Below are 27286 nucleotides of genomic sequence, written 5' to 3'. Positions count from 1 at the left end.
AATTAGAGCATTATATTTACTACAATACAATCTTAATAATCACTTAAATATGTAAGCTTTTTTTCTAAGTTTTTAAATGAAAATTACAATAGAAATATAAAATTTAAATTACATAGTTTATAAAACAAAGAGATACATATAAATATAAAATACAATCTTCATAAAACGTGACTTTGCTCATATATTCATTCGTTGCCGAAACATCCCCATATGCTCAACCAAGTCAATTTTTAATGCAATATGGGTCTCCATATCACAAACATTATTTCTATTTGCCATATAACCACTTAAATTGAGCCTATCCAATTGTCCACTTCTCACGGTAAATGGTTGGTTGTTGTTACCAGATGATGACCTAACTACATTTTGCGGTTGATCATTGATAAATTCGGATGCATCGTAATGCAAATATCCATCTCGCTCATCTTCAACAACCATATTGTGCATGATAATTGTAGGGAATATTTCAAGAATTATCCCAAACTTGAACCCCACTGTGGTCATACACTAAAATACGGTGGCGTCCAAAGGGAAAGAAGATAGAGCAAAAGAGTCGCCAACAAGTTTTAGGAACTTGTAAACCGTTCACAGGGTGAAGGTTACACCCCTTAACGATCCAAGAGATCGTCAACTCCAATAGGTTTTGAACCGTGACTGGTAGTTCGGGGATGAAGGTACAAATCCAACCTAAAAGAGATTGAACCTGCCCTAATAATAGGCCTCTACTTTATTCTGAGCGTATTCATGTGCGCTTTCTGACTAACATGCAATCAGTAGGATTAACCCTAAACCTGTTTATCTATGTTGGTTGAATATTAATTCACAAATAAATCTATTATTGGCGATCACTTGAGTTATAATCAAATTAGCCCTAAATAAGATTATTAATTATCTTATTAAGCGTGATTACAAGCAAAAATTCCCTTTAAACATGCATAAAAAGCGTGATCAAGCAATAAAAATAAATAAGCATCAAGCAATATAATAAATCATCATGACAATAATTACAACAAATATAATAATCATCATAAACATGTTAAATCATAATAATAGCAAGATCTTAGGCATGATACTAACAAGATTAATAACAAATCCTAGCATGTCACTAAACATTAAAAATCAAAGCTTTAACCCTAACATGATACTAACATGATATTAGGAAAGAAAATAGGAAGCATCGCAGGAAACACAATTGTCATGTTTGATAATAGAAATTATAATTGTTACCCTAAACATGATACTAGGAAGATCAAAACACCCTAACATAACACTAGGAATCATAATAACAACCATGATTTCTATATCATAATAACAATAAATCAATTAAAGCACTTACTTGGATGCCTCGTACCTCTTTCTAATAACAAAATACACACGTTAGTAACTTCAAGGAAAATAATAATTAAAACAATTAAATTAAATAATTAAAATAAAGATTTGGGACCAAGCCCTCAGAAATTAAAACCTTTCACGTCTAGGGCGAATGCAACTTCGAATATGGCTAGGTGTATCTAAGTCTTGCGAATGCGGAATTTTGTATTTGTGAAAAGGCTAGTTTAGAAAAGAGAGAGAGATAGAATAATCAAGAGAATCTTGATGAGAGTTGGTGAATGAAAAGAATTGGTCCATGAAAACGGAGTTTTTAGAAGACTATTTATTAAGAAAATCAGCCAAAAAGATAAAAAATCAAAACAGAGTTCTGACGCGTAAAACCAGGTTAGCGCCAGACGCTGACATTAGCGCTAGGCGCTAACGCTAGCACCAGGCGCCAAGCTTAGCGTCAGGCGCTAATGCTGGCGTTTGGCGCTGACTAAGTTATTGACGCATTTTCTAAAATCAGATAGAAATTTCCGTACAAGAGGATAAAATCGTATTTCCCTCAAAAACATACTTTTATTCTGATAAAAACTCTAAAAAGTCAACAAAAGTCAATTTGTCAACGCTAATTGAATTAGGAATGAAAAGAACCTTCTAGAAGAATCTAGAAGACTAAAACCATTCCTAATTGCATTAGGAATGGTAAATCTATATTAGGCCCTCCTCTAGATCGTTGGGCCGCATATAAGGCTCAAACCGGGCCCAGTTCAGTAATTTGGCCATAACTTCCTCAATATTCATCGGAATTGGGCTTATAATATATCGTTGGAAAGCTCTTTTCAAGCCCTATCCAACTACACCATTATTGGACCCTTATCATGGACCAACAAAACTGTATTGACTGTTTTCTTAAAATAGGTTTTCAAAAACAGAGAGAAGAGAAAAGAAATTAAAACTAATCCGCAACACTAAACTTTCCACACTTTCACTTCATTCGATTTTTGATTCGACGTGAAAGATACTCATCACTGGGTTTGGTTTTGGGAAGACACATTTGGGTGTCTACAATAATACAAGCCAATACGATATTCCATAAAATTTCAGTCGATCATGCTAGACCTGGTTGACGTATTATTGCAAATCAAGCTTGCAACACTCCAAAGGCACGTTCAACATCTTTTAGATAAATCGACGTATTTTTGCATCGTTATGGTCATCCCAACGACGGATTTTTCCGTCGTAAAATTGCAACGGAATATATTCAAAAGTCAAAATAATTTCCGACATACCATTTTCGGTCGGAAAATCTGTCGGAATACCCCTTTCCGACGGAATTTTCCTCGAAAAAAATCTTTTTCCTACCAACTGTTTTCCGACGGATTCCCGAATTCAGCGACAGAGCTTTTCGGTCGAAAACAGGCCATTTTCTTGTTGTGCTCTCTTGCTTCTTGGTAAATAATTTGTGCTTAGCGGTTTGTGGGTGTTTGATTGATGGGATAAATGTTGCCCATTTTGGATAGATACCGTCTGTAAGATAATAACCCATATTGTATGTATTTCTATTGACATTAAAGCTAACCTCTAGAGTTCGACCGCCCTCACATACATTAGAGAACGCTAGTGACAGTTGGAGGACATTTATATCATTACAAGAGCCTGGTGTACGTGCCATATCCACAAGTCTTGTGAAGCAATGACCTCTAAGATCACGGTTGCTATTTTACTTCTACCTTGATATATTCCTTTCCAAGCACGTGGACAATTTTTCCACTCCCAGTGCATGCAATCAATGCTTCCCATCATACTAGGAAATCCACGACTATAACTTTCACATAGGAGTCGTTTATATCTGTTGTATTTTCCCTCCTTAAGTACTCCGGTCCAAACTTAGAGACGACTCCTTTATCAAAGTGAGCGAGACATTCCCTTGCGGTACTTGATACGATTTTAAGATATTCGTCAACTGCATCGGCTGATGTACTGTATGCTAACATCCGAATTGCTGCAGTGCATTTTTGGAGGGGGGATGCACCTAGTCTTCCGGTGGCATTCGACCTTTGTTAAAAATAAAAATTACTTTCGCTTAGTTGATTAAAAATGCGCGTGAACACATTCTTACGCATCTGAAACCGTCGGCGGAACATATCGTCTGTGTGCAATGGTTAGGGACTAAAGTAGTCGTTATATAATTTTACAATAGCATATTCTGGATATCTTGGTACATACTACCTTTGGTACATAGGTTTAGGTGTGAAGGGGGCCTGGTGAGTAAAGGTCACAAGGGGACACAATAGCTGTATTGATCGCTTCCTCGATTGATTCTTCTTCTTTTCACCTTTAGGTAATTGACTCATGTCACTCTACATAGTCGTTTACCATGTAATCAAATAACCCTGAACTAGATGAACTAGAAGAATTTGAATCAGAGTTCATGATGTAATATTTTTTGGTTGAGAGCAGGAGAGTTTTGTTGCAGAAATGATACTTATTTTTATGTTTTGAAGCATGAAGTACAACCCCCTTATATATACCTTCTAAAATAATTCAAAACAAATAACCGGTGTTTATGATATATTGACACAAAAGTATAAGAGATGTGATATTCGATAAGGTTTATAGATTTTCTACATTGTTTGTGATAGGGTTTGTAGGTTTCTTTTTTATGACATTTCAGTTCATGGGTACACATAACAGTGAAAGATAAGATTTTCTAATGATGCATGTAGATTTTCTTTCAACACATGTACCATTTTAATGTAGCATTATTGTAGGTAGGTCATATTTTACATATTTTCAAAAGTTACAGAACATTTTTCAATATGTAGTTGATATTAATAATTTAATTATTTACAATAAATAATTTATGATGTTAACAAAAGTAGAGAATTAATAATAAAAACTTTAACTTCATTGCATTAATAAAGAACTAACAAAAAAATATTACAAAGAAAATTAAAAATAAAAATAAAAGTAACATAACATTAATTAAAAATAGCATAATACATGGAGTTTAATTAAGTTAATGGATATTTAAACTAGCTCAAAAGATGTGAAAATTCTTGCTTTAGTTTTACATAAATTTCTTTATCATCTTCAAATAGAATTGGTTTTGCAAGATGGACACTAAATAGCTTGAATCTATTTCCCTCCTGTTTTTTCTGAGCTTTGGTGGCTTCTTGTTCCTTTTGATACTGTAGCATACGTTCCGCTACATCAATATGCCTCTCATCAACGTACATTTTGTGTTGTCCTTTAATCACATTCATCTCTGAAAGGGTTTAAGTAAAAGACTCTGAATTTTGAATTTCATAACTACAACCATTTTGAATTCCAGAATAAGCATCATATTTACCTTTTCTTTTCGCAGCTTTCACCCCATTCGGACGAGGACGACGAGAACGAGTTTTGGACCATCATCAATTGGAGTATCTGGCTCTAATCTTTTTGAATTGCCACCATCACTAGAAGGTATGTCTACGTCTATCGGTCTCCATTTGTCTAAGTCTCTCAACATCTTTCAACAACTAATTAAACCAAAGCGTGAACTATTACACGTCCCTCTATATATTTCATGAGCTTCAGTCATCTCATCTTGAGTGTTGGTACCACTCCTATACCTTATTTTTGCTTCACTATAGCAACCAACCCATGCACTCACATCGTTATTTATTCTTCCCCATCGACTTTTTATAGATCTCAAAGTTCTAGGGTGCATGGTGGATTGATTTTCTTCTCTAGCTTGATCATAAAGGGAATTTATGTTCCTCTACATTATGGCCAAACTTTGATCTATTGCCAAATCTGGAACTTCAACTGCACATTCTACCCAAGCCGAGATGAGTGCATTATCTTCTTTTGCACCCCATTTTTCCGCCCTCCCACTTGTGTTGCTCTCGTGCAAAGCTTCAACATCATCATCATCAGCAGCACCATCAACATTATCATCAAGAGGTTGTTGTGAAACCCTTGGATTTTCGGGTTGGGTTTAGTTATTTACTACTTCTTTCTCCCTCCGGAGTTGTTGGACTATTTTGAATTATTTGATTCCCACCATAATGTTGTGACATTGGAAACATAAAACCAGATGGTAAATTTTGGGGAATTCGTTGTAAGTTTTGGTTTGAAAATTGGTTTGGGAATGGTTGTGGGAAATTTTGGTTTAAAAATTGATTTGGAAATGGTGTACAAATTGTTGGTTTGGCTGCATTGGTTGGTAAGGAATGTTATAAAATAGGAAAAATTGTCCTAATTAATCCCAACTTTGCCTCGTTCGCCAATAATAATCCCTACTTTTGATTATTCACTATCACTCCCAACTTTGTATAGGATTAATTTCTATTGCACCCAAATGACTTGGAACCGATTGAACAGGTAAATTTTGCTTGCTTGTGATTAGTTGCACACGTGTCGCAACCTGATTGGTTCAAATTTTTTTAAAAAAAAAACCCCACAGCCACTTCCACCACCACCACCCTTAATCCCGCCAGAACCTAACCCCAACCCTCAATTCCACCGGAAAACGGTCGACCAACCTCCGACTTCCACCAAAAAACCGTCGACCATCCTCCACTACCCATCCCCGACCCTCGAAACTACCCACATAGTAGGTTTTCGGGGAAGGGGCGAAATCGAGGGTGGGGAAGGGAAAGGGGTTGGTTTCGAGGGAAGGGGGAGGACTGGGCGCGTTTTTTGATAGCGGGGAGGGGTTTTCGGGGGTAGGGGAAGGGAAAGGGTGGGTTTCGAGAGAAGGGGGAGGGCTAGCCGGCGATTTTCGGGAGCGGGGGAGGGGTTTTCGGGGGTGGAGGAAGGGAATGGGTGAGTTTTGAGGGAAGGGGAGGGCAGGGTGGCGGTTTCTGCAGCGGGGGAGGGGTTTTCGGGGGTGGGGGAAGGGAAGGAATGGGTTTCGAGGGAGGGGAGGGCTGGTCGGCTGTTTTCGGCAACGGGGGAGGGGTTTTCGGGGATGGGGCTAATTTCCCTGCGGGGTGGGGGTGGGTGTGGGGGTGTGGTGTTTTCCGGCGGGGTGGGGGTGGGGGTGTGGTGGTAGCTGCTGGGCATGGGTGGTTTGTGGGGTTTTTTTGTTTGTTTTTTTTTTTTTAAAAAAAAAATTAAGCCAATTAGAGGCTAACACGTGTCTTGTAACCTGTAATATTAGGTTGGATTACCAGTTGGGTGCAATAGACATTAATAAGGTATAAAGTTGGGAGTGATAGTGAATAATCGAAAATAGGGATTATTATTGGCGGACGAGGCAAAGTTGGGACTAATGGTAGCAAATTTTCCTATAAAATAACATCATTTGAGCAATTGGATTAGTAAGGTTACTTGGATCAAAATGAAAATTACTTTGAAAATTTGGACAATTGGAAGTTCGGTAGTTTAAATTATTTTGAGATGAACCACTTCCATAATTAGGATTATTAAGATCCATAATCAAAAATAATTTTGCAATAAAAACATAAGGGTAAAATTTAAGTATGAAAAATTATATCAATATTAGGCTCTATTTATAGATAATATTATAAGTATGTCACTGGTGCAATTATTTTTTGAAAAAAAAATTAAAAGCCTTGTATATTTTACCGTTACAAATATTATGTTGTAAAAATAAAAGTGCAAAAACTCGCAATTGCACTCACCATGAATAGTAAATTCAATAAATTCAAATAGCTTTGAAGTGACACTTGTCATGTTTCTATTGGATAATAGCAAAAAAAAAAAAAGTAACTAGTGGGTCAGTTACTCATCAGTGGGGTGTTCTCCTTACTATGGATAACCTGTGAGTCACTTTCCACAATGGTGAGTTAAATCACAAAGAGGAGAGAGAGTGTTGTAAGTAGGGTACTAACTCACCATTACTCATGCTTAAGAGCACCTACATTGTTGGGCTATCTCACCAATTTCTCTTTCTTACTTTTTTTACTCCACATCATCTCCACATTATTTTTCACTTTAATGAGTTACCATTGTAACTCACTCTTCTAGTTTTTTCTACAATGGTGAGTTACCCCACAATTCACCCTCCTACCTTTATCAATATCCCACCAATTATTGTTATTATTATTTATGTTTTAATCATAGTGATTTAATGTTAACAAATTCAATTCTTTTAATTATTACAGTAATCACTACTTAATTTAATAATATAATTATTATCTACATTAATACGAGTAATTAATTAATGACCTTATGTTTTAATTATTATTTCTAAAAACTATTAAATTAGTCTTGTTGAGCATTAGTAGTTTCAAAGTTATTAAAATAACTACATACATTTAGTTATTATATAAATTAAAACAACAAAGTTACAATCAAATTGAAGGATTGATAATAATAATAATAAAGAAAAAAACATAACAACGGAAATATCCTAAAAGTTAAAAAACTTTCTCCGACTACTAGTTACTACCATTCATTACCAAAGTGACGCCATATATGTTCAAGCAAGTCTTTCTTCAATGACATATGAATCTCTCTATTTCGTACATTGTTTCTATTTGCCATATAACCTGCTAAACTTAGGGCATGTTCGGATTGATTGAACTGAGCTGAACTGAACTGAACTTATTAGAGCTGAACTGAACTAAACTGAACTGATTAGAGCTGAGATGAACTGAACTGAATTGAATATTTTATAAGAGAAGGTGCAGACACCCAAATGTTTCTCCCCAAAAACCAAACCCAGTGATGAATACTTTTCACGTCACTTGATTATCGAACGAAGTGAAAGTGTGAAAAGTCTTGTAATGCGGTCATTTTAATATAAGTCTTTCTTTTTTTTTTTGAAAATCTACTCTATTTATGAAAATAGCCAGTCTAATATAGATTGGTCCATGATAAGGATCCAATAATGGTGTAATTGGGTCGAGCTCGCAAAAAGCTTTCCAATGATATATTATAAGCCCTATTCCGATGAATAATGAGGGAATTATGGTCAAAATACTAAATTAGGTCTTAAATGGTTTTATGGCCCAATGATCTAGTGGAGGGCCCATTAATTATTATTCCTAAAATTATAAGGATTGACTCTAATTTTCTAGAATAATCTAGAAGGTTATTTTGAGTTCTAATAGAGTTAGGATTGATAATTATCTTTTTTTAGAAAATAATGAATTTGATTTGAAATAAAATAAGTGTTTTATTATGATAAAATTTGATTTAAAATAGATAAAATCGGAGTTTAATGCTTAATTTTATTAAGAAAAGGATTTCGTACAAAAGCGCATTTTATCTTTTAACTAGCGCCAAACGACAAGTTTGTCGTTAAACGACAGAGCCTGTCACCATGCGTGATGCTTGTCGTTTCGCACTGGGCTTTATTGCTGGCGACAGGAGCCAATTTTATTCCGATTCAAATTCTGATTCTTTTCTATCGTTTTCGGACTATTTTCTTTATAAATAGCGTCGTATTTCCCCGTTTTTAATTATCAACATTTACAATCATCAACAATCATCCTTAATTCTCTCAAGAAATAGCTTATTCTTCTCCCTCATTATAAACCTTCCATTTTTACAAAATTCCGCATTCACAAGTTCTAGACACACCTACCCAAATTCGAAGTTGCCTTCGCCCTATACGTAAAAGGTTGATAGTTTCTGAGGGTTTGGTCCCAAATCTCTATTTCAGTTATTAATTTAATTGTTTGATTTATTGTTTTCATTGAAGTTACTAACGCGTGTATTATATTATTAGAAAGAGATACGAGGCATCGAAGTAAGTAATTGCTTTAACTATTATTTTGATATAGAAATTATGTTTAGATTATTTTAATTCCTAGTATCATATTATGATGCTTTTATTGCTTTCTAGTATCATGTTTAGGTTGCTTCCCATTCTTTCTAATATCATGTTAGTATCATGTTAGGGCTAAAGATTTGATCTTTAATGTTTAGTGACATGCTAGAATTTGTTATTAATCTTGTTAGTATCATGCCTAGGATCTTGATAATATTATGCTTTGAGATTGAGATTGTTTTGATGATGATGGTTATTATTATGTTGCTTGATATATTATTGTTGTTATTGCTTGATCACGCCCTCTGTTGCATGTTTAAAGGGAATTCGTACTTGTAATCACGCTTAATAAGATAATTAATAATCTTGTTTAGGCTAATATGATTTTAGTCAAATATAGTCGTCTGTAGTCGACAATTATGCTAGAATTTTTAATCAAATTAATAATACTCCATAATGTTCACTATTCCTCAAGAGTTTCACTACCAAACAATCTAATTAAAAAAAAAATCATAATCAGCTATGCAACTTCAGATTTACAAGCCTCTTTAAATGAAATGTGATGAGCGACATCTGCAGGAACACGAAGTACACAAGAGTGAGCGACGGCTGCCAAAACACAAAGTTCTCAAGTGATGAGCGACATCTCTCGGAACACAATTGGGCTATGACAGAATGAGTGCGTGGTTGTGAATCTGTGGCTGGTTGCCTACGTCGCTTTATTGAGGGGGTCATGCGGTGGGAGTTTTGGTGGCTAATTGATAGTGAGTGAGATTGTGGGTGGATACGCACTGTGATTTCGTGAGAGCAATTAAGTGAAAAGGCAGTGAGAGCTGCAGATTTTAAGGTCCTTTGAGCATTTTACATATACAAAAGCCAATTTTTATATAATTCAATTCATATGTTTTTTTTTTTATGTATATTAATTGGTTCAACTTTATTTTATTATGATGGAAATGAAACACTTCATTTTCTTAATTGAATTTGCAAGTTATAGAATGTATAAAGACTTAAACAAAAAGATCAAAGGGGTGACATGTGTCATATGTGGTTGTGAGTGACTTGTGATGACATGTGTCATATGAAAAATTATGGTTTGTGTTTTTAAATACTAAGTATAGATATAGATACAGATTTTTTTAATAAAAAATCGGATTGGATCAGATATCCAAAATGTCTACATTTGTGATCCGAATCCGATCTGAAAATGTTCGGATATCCGATGCAAAATATCCAAAATTAAAAAATCTAGATTGGGTATCCAATTTTCCAGATCGGATCAGCCGGATAATGGATCGGATCAGATTTTTTACCCAGTCCTTGGTAAAGGTGGGTCTTTTGGAGCAAAATGAATCGATTTGTATAAACAAACCTGTTTCTCATTTTGCTCTTCCCACAATAAGAGGCTTGTCAACAAACATCTATATTGGTCCTACGCACAAACCCAATGACAAATCTCTTATTGTGGATGCCCTAATAAGTTATATCCTCTCGGATAATTTCGCTCTTACAAAAATAGGATACTCTAGATTATACTAGTGTCATCATAGTCTAGATTATTCTAACTAGGATGTTTTCTCCCATATATATCCTAGATTTTTCTAGATTACTGTACATTAACATTCTCTCTTAATCTAGAGAAAAACTTGTCCCAAAATGATTGCTCAATTTATCCTTTTTGAGATATTTGTTGATGCCCTTGTCACTAACAACCTTGCTTGTATTTGTAACACCAATCTTAATTCATTCAATCATTTTGATCTTCTAGTCCTTCTGGTACCCATGTTACCAACTAGCTCACTGATACACATGTCACTAGTCATCTTCTCAAGTATTTAGTTCTCCAAACTTGTGTTTGTTATCGGTGCTCATGTCACTAGATGTATTTGTTCTTCAATGTTTGTTGTCGGTGCCCTATCACTAACCATCCGTGTCGATGTTCTTTGTCACTAGCAAACTTTGAATAACAATCTTCTTTAAAATAAATTTCTTCTTGATCTTATTCTCCAAAAATAGCAACATTACTTAAAGCTACAGTTTTTTCCGACATGATCAAACTTTTTGCACTCAGAACTGTATGGTTTTCCTTTGAACCAACAATTGCACTATCACAGTTATTCTTTTTACAACTATTGTAAGAAGGTTTGAGTTTCGAACCTTTGGAAGTTGGTGAGTTACAGGGCCGTTTCAGAAATTTCGGTGGCCCGGGCGAAGACAAAAATTGGGACCCTAATTCACATATTGTATTTTAAAATAAAATAAAATTTCGGTGGGCAAAAAAAAAAATATTTTATTACGCATAATAATCTTTAATAACATCAAATCTATTATATATATAAAGGGGAGTTTTTTCCCGAGTTTTTAGAAAGCCGCGTAGGATCTAGTTTTCTCAGCGCGCCATGAAGGATTATAAATCTTAGTAGTAGCCAGTTAAATACGAGATTATTAATTTCTTTTAAAATTAAATAATTCAAATGCCATGTAAGTAAAATTGGCAAATGAGATTTTTAATTTTAAATTAATTATATATTATATATTATCTTTTAATATTAGGACTTTTATCTAAATATATAACAAATTTCAGACTCAAAAGAAAAAAAAAAATTAAAAAAATCAAACAAACCGTGCATCGCAAGGGCTTAATCTAGTTTCCTATAAATAAAACATTGAAATTAAAGCCTAAGCGTTCATATGAAAATATTTCTACGAGCCTAGAAGCAAAGTCACTAATAGTTTCTACATTGATATGTTCTAACATATTTTTTTCAATACATAAAGTATAGTCACTAATAATAGTCACTAATAATATTTTTTTCTTTCTATATTGATATGTTCTAAAAAATGTCATTTCAAGTAATCAAATCTGAAAAATACAAAACAATGGAAACAAAAAAAATTAGTAAAATTAAACAAATAAAATAAAATTACATAATTACATTATGATTTAAGAATGCAAAAGTACAAAATTAAAAAGTTAGATAAGAAATAACCTTAGCAAACTACTCCGTAGCAGTCTGATCAATCTGATGAATGATGAACTCGTAGCTCGTCAAACGAGTCGAAGCAATTAGCACAATTAAACAACCAATTCAACCGACAACCACCAATCAATGACTTAGATACTTTTCCCCCAATTTTATAATTCTTGATTATAAGAAATTGTACAGATGAAAACTTAATAGAAAGAAAAGTTTTAGATGAATAAAGTAGAGTTTACAAACAGAATTATATATAATGAGATAAATTTTCGTTGAAAATTGAAGGATAAAATTACCGTTTATCATAATTATGTAAGTGAAGGGATTAATCTGACCGAAAATTGAATTGAGATACATATTGAAAAATAAATTTACCGAAAAAGGGGATAAAATTTAATTTATGGAAGGTTTTTTTTTTGGGTTAATCAAATTCACTTAGGAAAGTGAATATTTTGGGAGAAAAATTAGGGAGGAAGAAGGTTGAACAGCGAAATAATGGGATTGAATTTCTGAAACTGAAGATTTTGCTAATATAGTTATACGCTTCTTCCTTAATTTTTTTCCTTTTTCTCTTTTTTTTTTATACATAATTAATTTGGGGCCTTTCATTAAAGTAAAGTTGGGCTTTTGGTTCGGGGGCCCAGGGCGGTCGCCCCACCTGCCCTGGCTTTGCTACGGGCCTGAAACCTTCTTCTTTGACTTATTCTTTTAATTTTTTCCTTGGTTTTGAATGACACTTTTGCTGTAAGAGCAACCACCTCTGCCTCTTCATCGACTTGACCATTTTTCCTTTATTCATGGAACTTTGAAAATCCCTTAGTTTGTTGATAACTAGTTATTTGATATGATTTTAGAGTGATTTTGAACTTTGTTTACTTGATATATATTGGCATTTTGGGTCACTTCTACTCTATTTTCGTTCAAATTTTGTGTATCCCTTGCTTCACGGGTTGTTAGTGTTTTGGTTGAGTTTTTAGGTTCAAAGACGACCATTTGAAGCATATGGATGATAAACCGAGGTTAGAAGCCGAGACAATGGAGAAAAACTGAATAAAAAGTGAAGAAAAGGGTCTAAGAGAGCCTGCGCAGACGTGCCATGCCTTGCACGTCCATGCAGAAGTGCATCAGACCGACTAGAAACTTCAGTTTGCTGCCCTCAGGACCTGCACGTCCGTGCAGGATTTTCAGCATGTCCGTGCCTGATCCTACACGTCCGTGCATCTTGCCCAGCTCAAACCAGTTTCAAGACTGATTCCAATGTACAAGGCCTGCTCGTCCGTGCCACATTTGGCACGTCCGTGCAGGATCCCTTGGCCAAAACAGTAGCTTCTGCTTCCCATCTTCTGACTCTACACGTCCGTGCCAACCTCAGCACGTCCGTTCTGTTTTAGCTGCACGTCCGTGCCAACCTCACCACGTCCGTGCTGACCTGTAGCCATGCCCGACTCTTGTTTTCTCCATCTTTTTTATTTGGGGGGTCTTTATATATAACCCCTTGAGCTCATTTGTACGACATCCAAGTTTTTAGTGCTTCCTCTTAGTTTGTAATTGTAGAAACACAAATATTCTCAAATCATTAGTCAAATTATAATTAATAGCTTGGAAATTTCATTCTCAATCATTGTAGAAGACAAGTTCCACCATTGTTATTCAAGTTCAAGTTTCTAGTAATATTTTTCTCACTCTTCTCTTCCATTTTAATTGCTTTGATTATTAATTATCTTGCTTAATTCTTGTATGCTTAGATTGTTATTTAGCTTAATCTTTAGTTAATTCTTGTTCATGAGTTACTTGAAATCATTAATTGCTTTAATCTCCATGGATTGTGAGTAGTCTAATTTTCTAGGGTTTGGGTAAAACCCTCAATGTAGTCACTAATTACTTGTTGCATGTGTTAGTTTGGTAATTGTTGGGTGTTAATTAGTTGCGCTTAAGTGGTTTAATTGCTTAGTTCTTGTATATGGCCATTGCTAGAACTATTATCTAAGCTTTCTCAACGAAGGATCGAGAGATGAATTTGAGTTAGCTCCCTTATGCTTAATTGACTTGAAATGCCATGAGAATAGGAATTTCTAGTCAAGGGAATGTTTTTGTCATCGTGATTATGCTTTAATACTTGTTTTATGCTTTGTAAACACGAGAGTAGGTTGTATTCATGATTCACGTAATCCCTCTAGCTTGAGAGAGTAGTTGGGTGCTTTAGATGACTTCCCTTATATTATCCCCTTAATATACCATTGTTTGCTACATGCTACTTGTGATTTATGACGAAATTGAGTGGTATATCCCGAGCCCTAGAAATCTCTAATTATTGTTAATCACCCCTTAGTATTAGTTGATTGAACTAGTACATGTTACATAAAATCCAAACAAATTTCGACTTCATTTAGCTTATTTAAACAGTAGTATCTCGGTGGTTGATTCAACGCCTACCTTGGGTTCGACCCTTTCTTACCCTTGTTATTAGCTAGTGAGACCAAGATAGGACTTTATCTTTGGAAGTTCTCATGAGTGTCCTTTTGCTCATTTGGACAACTTCCTCGAATTGTGCACAACCATCAAGCAAAACAACATTACGGAAGAGTTCATCCGTATGCACATGTTTCAATTCTCCATCCGTGACAAAGCAAAGCATTGGTTGAGAACGGTAGAAGACGGATCATTGACCACATGGGATGAAGTCACTAGAGCTTTCCTTGTAAATTATTGTCCACCCGAAAAAACTGCCTAACTAAGAAGAAAAATCACCAATTTCAACCAAGTGATTGATGAAACGTTAAGTGAAGCTTGGGAGCGTTTCAAAGACTACACTAGAAAATGCCCACACCATGGTTTCACATCATGGATCATTGTTCAAAGCTTTTATGATGGTCTTACTCCTACTTCAAGGGCCAACCTTGATAACGGGGCCGGTGGTAGCCTTAAAAAGCTATCGAGGGATGATGCATACAAAATGATTGAAGAAGTGGCAAAGCACTACGCATACGGAGGTGATAGAAGCCAACCTCAAGCAAAGAAGGGCGGAATCCACGACATATACCTTATTGCATCAAAGTTTGACATGCTAACTCACAAGCTAGATCAAGCCACCCTTACATTTCCAAGCTCTTCTTCACAACAAGTCATGTCTTGTGAGACTTGTGGAGGAAATGATCACTTGTACTCCTATTGCAACTCAACTAACCAAGAGAAAACGGCGGCTATTGGGCAAAGAAATGATAAATACTCTCAACCCTACAATCAAGGTTGGAAACCCCAACAAAACACGGGTTGGAAGCAATAAAACCAAGGCCCCCCTCAAAACCAATACAACCAATCTCATCCACAAAACCAACAAGCTCCTTACCGTCACTCTAATCAAAGGGACCAAAACCAACAAAGGCAACAATATAACCAACCCGCTCCTCCACCTCCTAAAAAATCTAGCCTTGAAGCCGCACTTGAGACCTTCATTACACAACAAGGAAGAAGCAATGCGGATATGCAAGCGAACATCCAACAACTTCAAGCACACAACAAGATAATTGTGAATCAATTGGCTCAAATTGGGCAACAAGTTAGAAGTTCATCCTTCAATCCTAGTGGTCACTTCCCAAGCTCAACGGTTGTGAACCCAAAGGAGCAAACTAAGGCCATTAATTTGAGATCGGGGAGAGGTTATGAGTGAAGAGGAGCCACAAAAGAGAGATGAGGGAGTTGTGGTGAGAAATGAGGGTGAGTTTGAAAATGAGATAGTTGATGATGAGAGAAAGGAGCCACAAAAGAAAAATGAGGGAGATGAGGAAAAGGTAGAAAAGCCCCCCATGAAAGTATACAAGCCTCCTATTCCATTCCCCCATAGGATTGTTGAAAAGAAATTGAATGAAAGGTTTTCAAATTTTCTTGAAGTCATGAGAGGACTTCAAGTGAATATCCCCTTTCTTCATGCTATGTCACAAATGCCTACATATGCGAAATTTTTGAAGGATCTTCTATCCAACAAGAGTAGGCTTGGGGAGAGTGCAACCATCTCCCTTCCCAAGGAGGTGAGCGCTATCATTCAAAATAAGTTTCCTCAAAATCTTGGTGACCCTGGTAGCTATGCAATACCGGTGAAGATTGGAGACTTGGAAGCTATGGATGCTTTATGTGATCTTGGGGCAAGTGTGATCTTGATGCCCTATTCTATAGCAAAGATTTTGAAGGTTGGAGACTTCAAGCCAACAATAATGTCCCTACAATTGGTCGACCGCACGGTTAGGCTACCTTTGGGAATTCTTGAAGATATACTGGTTCAAGTCGGGAAAATATTTGTGCCTTGTGACTTCGTAGTAATGGAAATGGAAGAAGACACAAGAGTACCCCTCATCTAGGGGAGACCATTTTTGAACACCGCGAGTGTTGTTATTGATATGAAGGAAGGAAGTTTAACATTGAATGTGGGAGATGAGAAAATCTCATTCTCATTCTCCCAAACATTGAAAAATCCATCGTATGATGAAGTTCATAGAGTTGATACATTGGAAAGGAACTTAGAGGAGTTCCAAGAGAATTTGATTGAAGGAGATCCTTTACAAACTATCCTAACGGGAGGCTTAGTTGAGGAAGATGAAGAAACAAGGGGGTATGATCTTTTGCTCAACCAACCTTTAGTCCACAATGAAGTGAAAGTGGAAGTTCTCAATGTGGAGGTAAAAGAGGAGAGGACTACGCCTCCTCATAAGGTTGAACTTAAACCCCTTCCCCTTCTTCTTAAATATGCTTTTCTTGATGATAGTGAGGCCTATCCCATTATTGTAAATTCCAAGCTCGATGATGTCTCTCTTGATAAACTCCTAGTTATTCTAAGTGAGTATAGAGATGTCATCGGGTACAAAATTGATGACATTAAGAGGATAAGTCCCACAATTTGCATGCATAAGATATTACTTGATGATGATCATGCTTCTTCAATTGAGCACCAAAGAAGGCTCAATCCAAACATGAAAGAAGTTGTGAAAAAAGAAGTTTTTAAAACTTCTTGAAGTGGGCATAATGTACCCTATCTGCGATAATAAGTGGGATAGTCCGGTTCAAGTTGTGCCAAAAAAAGGAGGCATGACCATCATTAAGAATGATAACGGTGAGACCATTTCTACAAGGTCGGTCACCGGGTGGAGGTTGAAGGATGCCCCTTTTGTGTTCACATGTCCTCAAAGTACCTCTTGTCCAAGAAGGAACCAAAGAAAAGATTGATACGGTGGGTCTTGCTCTTACAAGACTATGACAATGAGATTAGAGACAAGAAGGGTGCCGAAAATGTTGTGGCCTATCATATTTCACGGTTACCTATCTTTGTAGGTGATCTTGATAACTTGCCAATCGACGATTCATTTCCGGATGATCGACTGTTTGCTATTCTACAAACACCGGCACCATGGTTTGCGGACATTGCAAACTATCTATCTTGCTCTATTCTTCCTCCCGACCTCTCCTATCAACAAAAAAGGAAGTTTCTACGTGATGTTCGCCAATTTTTTTTGGGACAACCCCTTGCTTTTCAAACAAAGTGTTGGATGGCCTTTTTTAGAAGGTGTGTCCCAGATGATGAGATTGAAGATTTTATCACAATGTGTCACTCCTCACCTTGTGGAGGGCATATGAGTGCTAACAAAACTTTGGCGAAAATCTTACAATGTGGTTTTTATTGGCCCACAATGTTCAAAGATGTGTGGGGTGTAGTGAAAGCTTGTGATCGGTGTCAAAGAACCGATAATATTTCAAGAAGAAGTGAGATGCCTTTTAACAACATTCTTGAGTTAGAGATTTTTTATGTATGGGGCATTGATTTTATGGGGCCTTTCCCGACCTCTTTTGGGAATAAGTTCATTCTTGTGGCCGTTGATTACGTGTCAAAGTGGGTAGAAGCGGTTGCGTCTCCTGCTAATGATGCTAAAGTGGTGGTCAAGCTCTTCAAAAGAGTAATTTTCCCAAGGTTCTGGGTGCCGTGTGCCGTTATTAGTGATGGTGGTTCACATTTTGGAAAGCGGTCCTTTCAAGATCTTCTTGAGAAATATGGTGTGAGGCACAAGATGTCATTGGCTTACCACCCACAAACAAGTGGTCAAGCTGAAATTTCAAATCGGGAGATAAAAATGATTCTTGAGAAAATGGTGGATAGGTCTAGGAAAGATTGGTCTACAAAGCTTGATGATGCTTTATGGGCCTACCACACCGCATTCAAAACTCCCATTGGCACCACACCATACAAGCTTGTTTATGGGAAATCATGCCATTTGCCGGTAAAACTTGAGCATCGTGCTCATTGGGCCATCAAAACATTGAATTTCGACCTTCAAACTGCCGGTGAAAAGAGGTTTCTTGACATCCATGCCTTGGAAGAATTAAGGTTGGATGCATATGAGAGTGCACAGATTTACAAAGAAAAGACCAAGATTTGGCATGACAAGCATATTAGCAAAAGGGAGTTTAAAGAAGGTGACAAGGTCCAACTATTCGATTCCCGGTTGAAGTTGTTTCCGGGTAAGCTCAAGTCAAGATGGAGTGGACCTTTTACCGTTAAGAAGGTGTTTCCATATGGTGCTATTGAAATCTCAAATGACAACGGTGAACCGTTCAACGTGAATGGCCAAAGGATAAAGCCATACTTTGACGGTTTAGTACATGAAGAAGCCAAGGTTGTTCACCTTGATGTGTTTGATGTTCCTTCCTCTCATTGATCCCGCAATGTCGTTAGGCTAGTGATGTTAAAAGAGCGCTTCCGGGAGGCAACCCGAGTTTCTCAACCTCCCTCTCTCTTAAACTATTATTTCTTTTCCATAATTTTTTATTATTATTACTAACTTTTCTCTTAATATATTTTGTAGGTATTGATGTAAAGAGTAGTAAGAAAAAAATATTCATGGATGTGAAGTAGTAGGCTTAGTAATAGTCATAATAATAATGGTGATAATAGTAATAATTTTATTATTATTATGCCTTATTATTAAAAAAAAAAAGAAAAAAAAACAGAGAATACGTGCAGCATCAGGTATGCACGGACGTGCAGAACATCGCACGTCCGTGCAACAACAATTAGAAGCAATCAGGAACTCGAGAGTGAAATTTTTCAGATTGGCACGGACGTGCCAAAGTCAGCACGTCCGTGCAACCCCCTGCACGTCCGTGCCAATCAAGTCGGTAGCCTTCTCAAGTTACTGCTCGAGGCTGCACGTCCGTGCCAAAGTCTGCACGTCCGTGCATCCCCGAATTAAGCAGTCAGCAGCACGGTTTATGTGCATAAAAAAAAATATCATTCCTCATAACTCAATATCACGATTTGATCTCTCTCTCTCTCTCTCTTTAAAACTCTATTTCTCCTCCTCTAAACTCACTCAATTTCACTCAACCCCTCAAAATCCCACCAAAAATCAACATTTTACCCCCAAAATCTTCACTCCATTTCAACAAAATCACAATTTACTACTCCATTCTCCTTCTTTAAACCCAAAAAATACCCAAATTTTCAAAACCCTAACCCTTAAAAATCAATTTGGGGGTTTTCTTGTGATATTAAAATTGAAGCAATTGGGTGTTGGAGCATGGTCAAGCAAGCATAAGGAAGGTTAGAAAAGTTCATTTGCGAGTTTTACACCCACGATAAGCTCGGTATAATCGTTCCTCCCTTTTACTAATTTTGTGTTTAAATTCTTGAATTTTTGCATGAAATTGCTTGAGAATGTTTGTTTGAACTGGTTGTGAATGATTGTTAGTTGATAATTGCAAAGTTTTAGTGAATTTTAAAGTATTTTGTGAATGTCGTGAGTTTTGGATTCTTGTAAGTAAGATTGAAAATTAGTTGCACTTTTATTAAAGCTTCCTTCAATCCCTCGGAAAAAACTTTAAATAAAATACATTTAAAGCATTGTGTCGCCTAAAACCTAGCTAATTGGAGTAATTTGTGCGGATTCATCCTTCTATTCTGTCTCATAGGATTTCGATTTCTAACAAGTAACAAGCAAAACTAGTAAGGTAAGGTGTTTGATATTTAACTTTAATTTTTGGGGGAGTTTTTCCATTTGGTACCATGGGGTTATTCAATTGATATCCAATTTCTTTTTGGATTCCACATAATACTATTATACTTTCTCCGTTAACTATTATTTGCAACATATAATAGTTTTGCAACATATACTATAAATGGATGCTTACTATTATGTGTAACAAATGTTTTCTTTCCTTTTTAGGTTATAATTTCTCTCTATCTCTCTCATCACTAGAGATGGTTATTGGACAGGGTAGCCCAATGATAATAGGGTCAGGGCCAAGCTTATAGGGCTTTTAATGGACAGGGCTATTAATGGACAGGACCCTTATTGGGTAGAGTCAATATAGGGCCAACATGTTTTTCCAATTTAGTTGATAAAGAAAATACATAATTTAAAAATAATTATATAGATTAATTTGTATTCATATGTATTTAATAATGGCTTTGTCCAATATTTATTTTAATTGATGTTTTGTAGGCCCGCCCATTATCGACCCGCGACCCGCATTGTCTCATGTGATTTTTCAGGCTAGAGTGCTTCTACACTCACCCTCACATGTAAGGTCCCTTTTAAACTTTGTCTCATGTGAACTTTAGCCATTTAAGGTCCCATATCGTGGGCCTAACTCTGATACCATGGTATCAATTTATAAATTGGTTGAAACTAGCAAAAAAACACTTTAAAATATCTCGGTTTATGTGCAAGAAAAATGGCTCAATCTGCATAATTCGATTTGTTTCGCGCAAAAAAATTGTGCGGTTAAAGTTTTGGAGGTCATTATGACCTTTAAGGATCAAATTTTGAAGTTAAAATTAGAAGAAAAAGAAATTACATTGTGGAATAAAAATAAAAATTGAATATCAAATGGAAAAATCCTAAGTACAATGATACCAAATAGAATTTTTTTTTTTTTTTAAAATGGAATATGGCATATACTTTTAGGTGGTTCAATTGAATTTATTTGTTAGTATGGTTTGTCAAAAAAAAAAAAAAAAAAAAAAAACAATTATAAAAACAAAAGACATGATGTGTGAGGAGAGGATATAATATTTTTTTTGAAACAATCTAATCTAATATATATATATAAAGGGGAGTTTTTCCCCGAGTTTTTAGAGAGCCACGTAGGATTTAATTTTCTTAGCGCGCCATGTAGGATTATGAATTTAAGTAGTAGCCAATTAAATAAGAGATTATTAATTTCTTTTACAATTAAATAATTCAAATGACACGTAAGCAAAATTAGCAAATGAAATTTTAAAGTTTAAATTAATTAAATACAATATATTATCTTTTGATATTAGGAATTTTATCTAATATTCTAAAACTAATATAATAACAATTTTAATCACATAAATATGAAAAATATTTTTTTAAAAAAAAATACTGACAAACCGTGCATCGCACGGGCTTCATCTAGTATATATATAAAGGGGAGTTTTTTCCAGAGTTTTTAGAGAGCCATGTAGGACTTAATTTTTCCAGCGCGCCACGTAGGATAATAAATTTTATTGATAGCCAATTAAATATGAGATTATTAGTTTATTTTAGAATTAAAAAATTTAAATGACACGTAAGCAAAATTGGCAAATGAGATTTTTCAATTTAAATTAATTAAATATAAAATATTATCTTTTGATATCATGAAAATTATCTAAAAATATAACAAATTTTAGCATACATACATATATATATATATATATATATATGTATATATATATATATATATATGTGTGTGTATATATATACATATGTATATATATACATATGTATATATATGTATATATATACATATGTATATATATACATATGTATATATATACATATGTATACATATACATATATATATATACATATATATATACATATACATATATATACATATACATATACATATACATATATATACATATAGATATATATATATATATGTATATACATATACATAGAAATGGGATCATGTGAGAACCCATGGCTTAGGTGAGAACCATTTTAAAATGAGAACTCATCTAACACCATTCATTTTTATTAGATGAATGGTTCAGATTATTGTTTCATTAGTGGGAATTCACGTGGGACACCTTCATTAATTGTAATGATTGTTTGTATTTTTTTTTTTAATTTTTGTGCATTGGGACACAAAATCTGCCAAAAGCTGTCATTATTACATGCTTTTTATTATTTATTGCATTGAAACACGTTACGTTAAAATGTAGTTGAAGTGTACGTCGTTAATGATGTTTCGTAAAATATATCAAGTGTTTCAATTTATAATATTAATGTTTCATATATATTATTGCTTGTTTCATACAGTTGGGCTCTATATGAACTAGGTGTACTGTGATTTCTTATACCTTATCTGATGTTTCAAAAAATATACCTTACGTTTCATTTTATAGTGCTTATGTTCCATAAAATATATGTGTTGTTTCATATACTAATGATATTATTTTATACATAAAAATCATTGATGTTTCATATAATATTTCATTCGAATATTATTTATATTGTTCCAGAAATTTGAACTATTGTCTCATAAATATTATACATTGTTCCATACCATATGTGTGAAATGTACCAATGACTGAAATGCATGTTCCCAAGAAAATTAAAAAGCATGTACCAATGACTGAAATGCGTGTTCCCAAGAAAATGCATGGGAAATTGATAATTAATCTCAGCAATCCATTAAGTGTAGTTGGTGTACGTTAATGATGTTTCGTAAAATATATCAAGTGTTTCAATTTATAATATTAATGTTTCATATATATTATTGCTTGTTTCATATAGTTGGGCTCTATATGAACTAGGTTTACTGTGATTTCTTATACCTTATTGATGTTTCAAAAAACATACCTTATGTTTTATTTTATACTACTTATATTCCATAAAATATATGTATTGTTTCATATACTAATGATATTGTTTTATACATAAAAATCATTGATGTTTCATATAATATTTCATTCGAATATTATTTATATTGTTCCAGAAATATGAACTATTGTCCCATAAATATTATACATTGTTCCATACCATATGTGTGAAATGTACCAATGAATGAAATGCGTGTTCCCAAGAAAATTAAAAAGCATGTACCAATGACTGAAATGCGTGTTCCCAAGAAAATGCATGGGAAATTGATAATTAATCTCAGTCATCCATTATGTGTAGTTGGTGTACGTTAATGATGTTTCGTAAAATATATCAAGTGTTTCAATTTATAATATTAATGTTTCATATATATTATTGTTTGTTTCATATAGTTGGGCTTTATATGAACTAGGTTCACTGTGATTTCTTATACCTTATTGATGTTTCAAAAAACATACCTTATGTTTCATTTTATACTACTAATGTTCCATAAAATATATGTATTATTTCATATACTAATGATATTGTTTTATGGGACAATAGTTCATATTTCTGGAACAATATAAATAATATCCGAATGAAATATTATATTATGTATAAAATAATATCATTAGTATATGAAACAATACATATATTTTATGGAACATAAGTAGTATAAAATGAAACATAAAGTATGTTTTTTTAAACATCAATAAGGTATAAGAAATCACAGTAAACCTAGTTCATATATAGCCCAACTATATGAAACAAGCAATAATATATATGAAACATTAATATTATAAATTGAAACACTTAATATATTTTATGAAACATCATTAACGTACACTTCAACTACATTTTAACTTAACGTTGACAACACAATTCAATGTAACATTACATTTTTTAATTGAAACAGCGACAAGTCTTTTTGAAACAATAATAACATCTTTTGAAACATCTCAAAATTATAACTTTAATACAATAAAATAAGTAATTAATACTATTCCAATTGGATGATATGCCCGTTATTGTCAATACAATTTATATTGTTCCAGAAATATGAATTATTGTCCCATAAATATTATATATTGTTCCATATATAAGAACTAGTGTTCCAATTACATGATATGCCCCTAGTTTTCGAATTTTAAATATGTCGTTCCAAAATTTTCAACTATTGTACCACATACAGATTTGCTCTTTTTTTGCACTACTTCGAAAATTCTACCAAAAAAATATCAAACGAACTCCAAAAATTCTGAAATTTTTTATGCTTATTCTACACAAAAAAATAAGTAGATTCAAAAAAAGAATCGCTTCAAAAGGGTTTTTATGAGAGAGAAATATTCATTTGAAATCCATCTTTTCAGATTAACTCCTTTTTTGCACTACTTCGAAAATTCTACCCAAAAAAATATCAAACGAACTCCAAAAATTATGAAATTTTTTATTCTTATTCTACACAAAAAAATAATCAAATTAAAAAACAAATTCGCTTTAAAAGCTTTCTTTATGAGAGAGAAATATTCATTTGAAATCTGCCTTCATTTCTCTCTCTTCAATGGCTAAATTAAAATGAAACCAGATTTTTCATTTTTTCTCTCTTCAATGGCTGAATCTCTTGGTTTTATAGTACATAAATCGGTGTTTCAATGCAGAAAATAAGGAAAAAAAAATTAAAAAGCATGTACTAATGACTTAAATGCGTGTTCCCAAGAAAATGCATGGTAAAGTGATAATTAATCTCAGCCATCCATAATCTCAAAATTGATGGTGTGAGATTGGTTCTTATTTTAAGAGGGTTCTCACCTAAGGGGTGGGTTCTCACATGATCCCTCCCCCATATATATATATATATATATATATATATATATATATATATATATATATATATATATATATATATATATACACATATATATATATACACATATGTATATATATACATATGTATATATGTATATATATATACATATATATATATACATATACATATATATACATATATACATATACATATATATATATATATACATATATATATGTATACATATATATATATATATATACATATATATATATATACATATGTGTGTGTGTATATATATATATATATATATATATATATATATATATATATATATATAATTCAAACAAACCGTGCATCGCACGGGCTTCATCTAGTATAATATAAAAGAGTGATATATGTGTTATATTTTCCTTGTAGGCAAATGCACAGAGTATCGTGCATACGTTTTTTTGTTTTTGTTTTTTTTTTAAGGCGGAATGAACATTAAGTTGTTTTGTAATGAACATATATCAGTTTTGTAAAGAATATATAGCTATTTTATAAATAACATTTTTTTTTTGTAAATCCAAAGAACAACTGTAATAATAAATAATATGAATATATTAAAGAACATTATTCATATAGTAAATGTAAATTTGGTATAAAAAGATCATGCAAATATATGAAAAAGAATATTTTACTATATTATAATGTATCTTGTCAAAAAAAAAACACTATATTTAATGGACATTGTATTATTCCGATCTACAACGTATTTTGAATTTGTCTTTTTCTTCTTCCAAAATGTATTAAGTGGTCATTCTTTTTCAAGAACTTCATTTTATTTCTCATTGTAACAGCAAAACCAAATAAATCACAAATTAATTCCCAATAGAACCAAAAATTACAATTTTCAACCAAACTTATAAAAACAAACACTCAAACTCAAAATAAACTAGTATGAATGTCAAATCTGATTTTACCTTTCGTTTATATCTGTCATCTTGAACAAATTTTGGACTTTGAAATTTTGCTAGAGGTTTGAGGAATTTAAATGAGTTTGGAGTTTGTTTGGAGAGAGAGAAAGTGAACTTTTGGTAAAAAAAAAATTATTAAAATGATTTGTAATTAACGTATGGTAAAAAAAATAATTACAGTACTATTTATCTATTTTCTTATATACAAAATTTCTTTCAAAAAAAAAAATTACAAAATTGTTGCACAAAAAACTCGTGTACATTATAAATGAACACTATGTTCTTTTCTATATATGTCCATGTACATTATAAATGAACACTATGTTCTTTTATATGCTCATGTACATTAGAATATACCTGCATGTACATTCCGCATTTTTATGGTAGTTTTGGGGCGGGTGCACTATACGGATAGTGCATCCTCCTACACGACCACACTTTGTACATGTACATTAAAGGAAGTGTCACACCGCTTTAAAGTGTTGAATTGTAAAAAAAAGGTACTCCCTCCGTCCCTTTTTTACATTCCTGTTTGTGAAATTACATGGGAATTAAGGAACTAAAAAATAAACAAATAACAATAAAACAAAACACAATGGGAAGTACAAAACATTAAATGATGTCTTTGAGTAAATAAAGATTGATTAATATTTAATGATGTCATGTCATCAATCAAGACCAATAACATACTCCTATTAGATATTAAGAATTAATCATATCTATCTATCTATATTATAATTACGGAGTCGTTTTCACCACAACCCTCCGAATCCCCAATCCTCAAATCTCATGCATTTAGGTTTTTTTTTTTTTTTTTTAAACCACTAAAAAAATTAAAAAATTAAAAAAAAATTAAAAAAAACCACTCAAAAAAAATTACATTTAGTTTTTTTTTTAATCGATAAATACCATTCCACTAAAAACCAAAACAAAAATACGGAGTATATATCAATAACTACCCAGGCAACTTTTTTTTTGCTTTTTTTTCGCATTTTTTCAATGGATTGCAATAACTAATAACAATTCAATTTTTCTTAAACACTACTAACATTTCACTTTGTGTTATTTTCTTTCGTGTATAATATGTGTCGTGTATTAGCACGGCTACAGGGATATACAATTAATTTATCAACAATTCACCATAGAACTCAAAATCCCCAACCCTTCAATTCAAACAACTTCCACTTCTCTAATCATCAAAACAAAAATATGTACAACACGCTTTTTGCGTAACTGTCCTCATCGAATAGTTGCTTGCAAAAGAAAATAACCATATGACACTAACCGAGTAACCTCTATAGCTTTGACAAAGTGACCCCCGTAATAACTTGACACATTTGCGTGACCACCCACATATAAGAGTAAGGTTTTGTTCTTTTGAGTTTATGATCAATAGAATAGAGCACATCATATTGCAAAAGGGTAGAGCAGGTGACCGTAGTAGAGTAGAGCAGGGCTTAACAGAGTTTATCAGAGTTTAGCAGAGTAGAGCCAGAGTAGACCATAAATAGTTCAAAATATTACATCTAAATCAACTTCCCATAATTAAAATAAATTTTTTCGTATATTATATAATTAAAATCTTTCTAATATAATATATATCCCGTGCATTTTGCACGGGTACCCTCTAGTTTATC

The 27286-nt window shown here is 33.5% G+C and overlaps 1 protein-coding gene across 1 annotated transcript; it reads left to right on the top strand.

The window, feature by feature from the left end:
• Window positions 1–15686: 15686 nt before the first annotated feature.
• Window positions 15687–16379, top strand: LOC110740271. Its single transcript, XM_021920752.1, has one exon. It carries the CDS (start codon window positions 15687–15689, stop codon window positions 16377–16379), a length of 693 nt encoding a protein of 230 aa, XP_021776444.1.
• Window positions 16380–27286: the final 10907 nt, after the last annotated feature.

Source organism: Chenopodium quinoa, unplaced genomic scaffold (assembly GCF_001683475.1).
Source record: "Chenopodium quinoa cultivar QQ74 unplaced genomic scaffold, ASM168347v1, whole genome shotgun sequence".
Taxonomy (NCBI): Eukaryota; Viridiplantae; Streptophyta; class Magnoliopsida; order Caryophyllales; family Amaranthaceae; genus Chenopodium; species Chenopodium quinoa.
The sequence above is the reverse complement of the archived record's forward strand: the minus strand, read 5'-3'. Positions and strand labels throughout refer to the sequence as shown.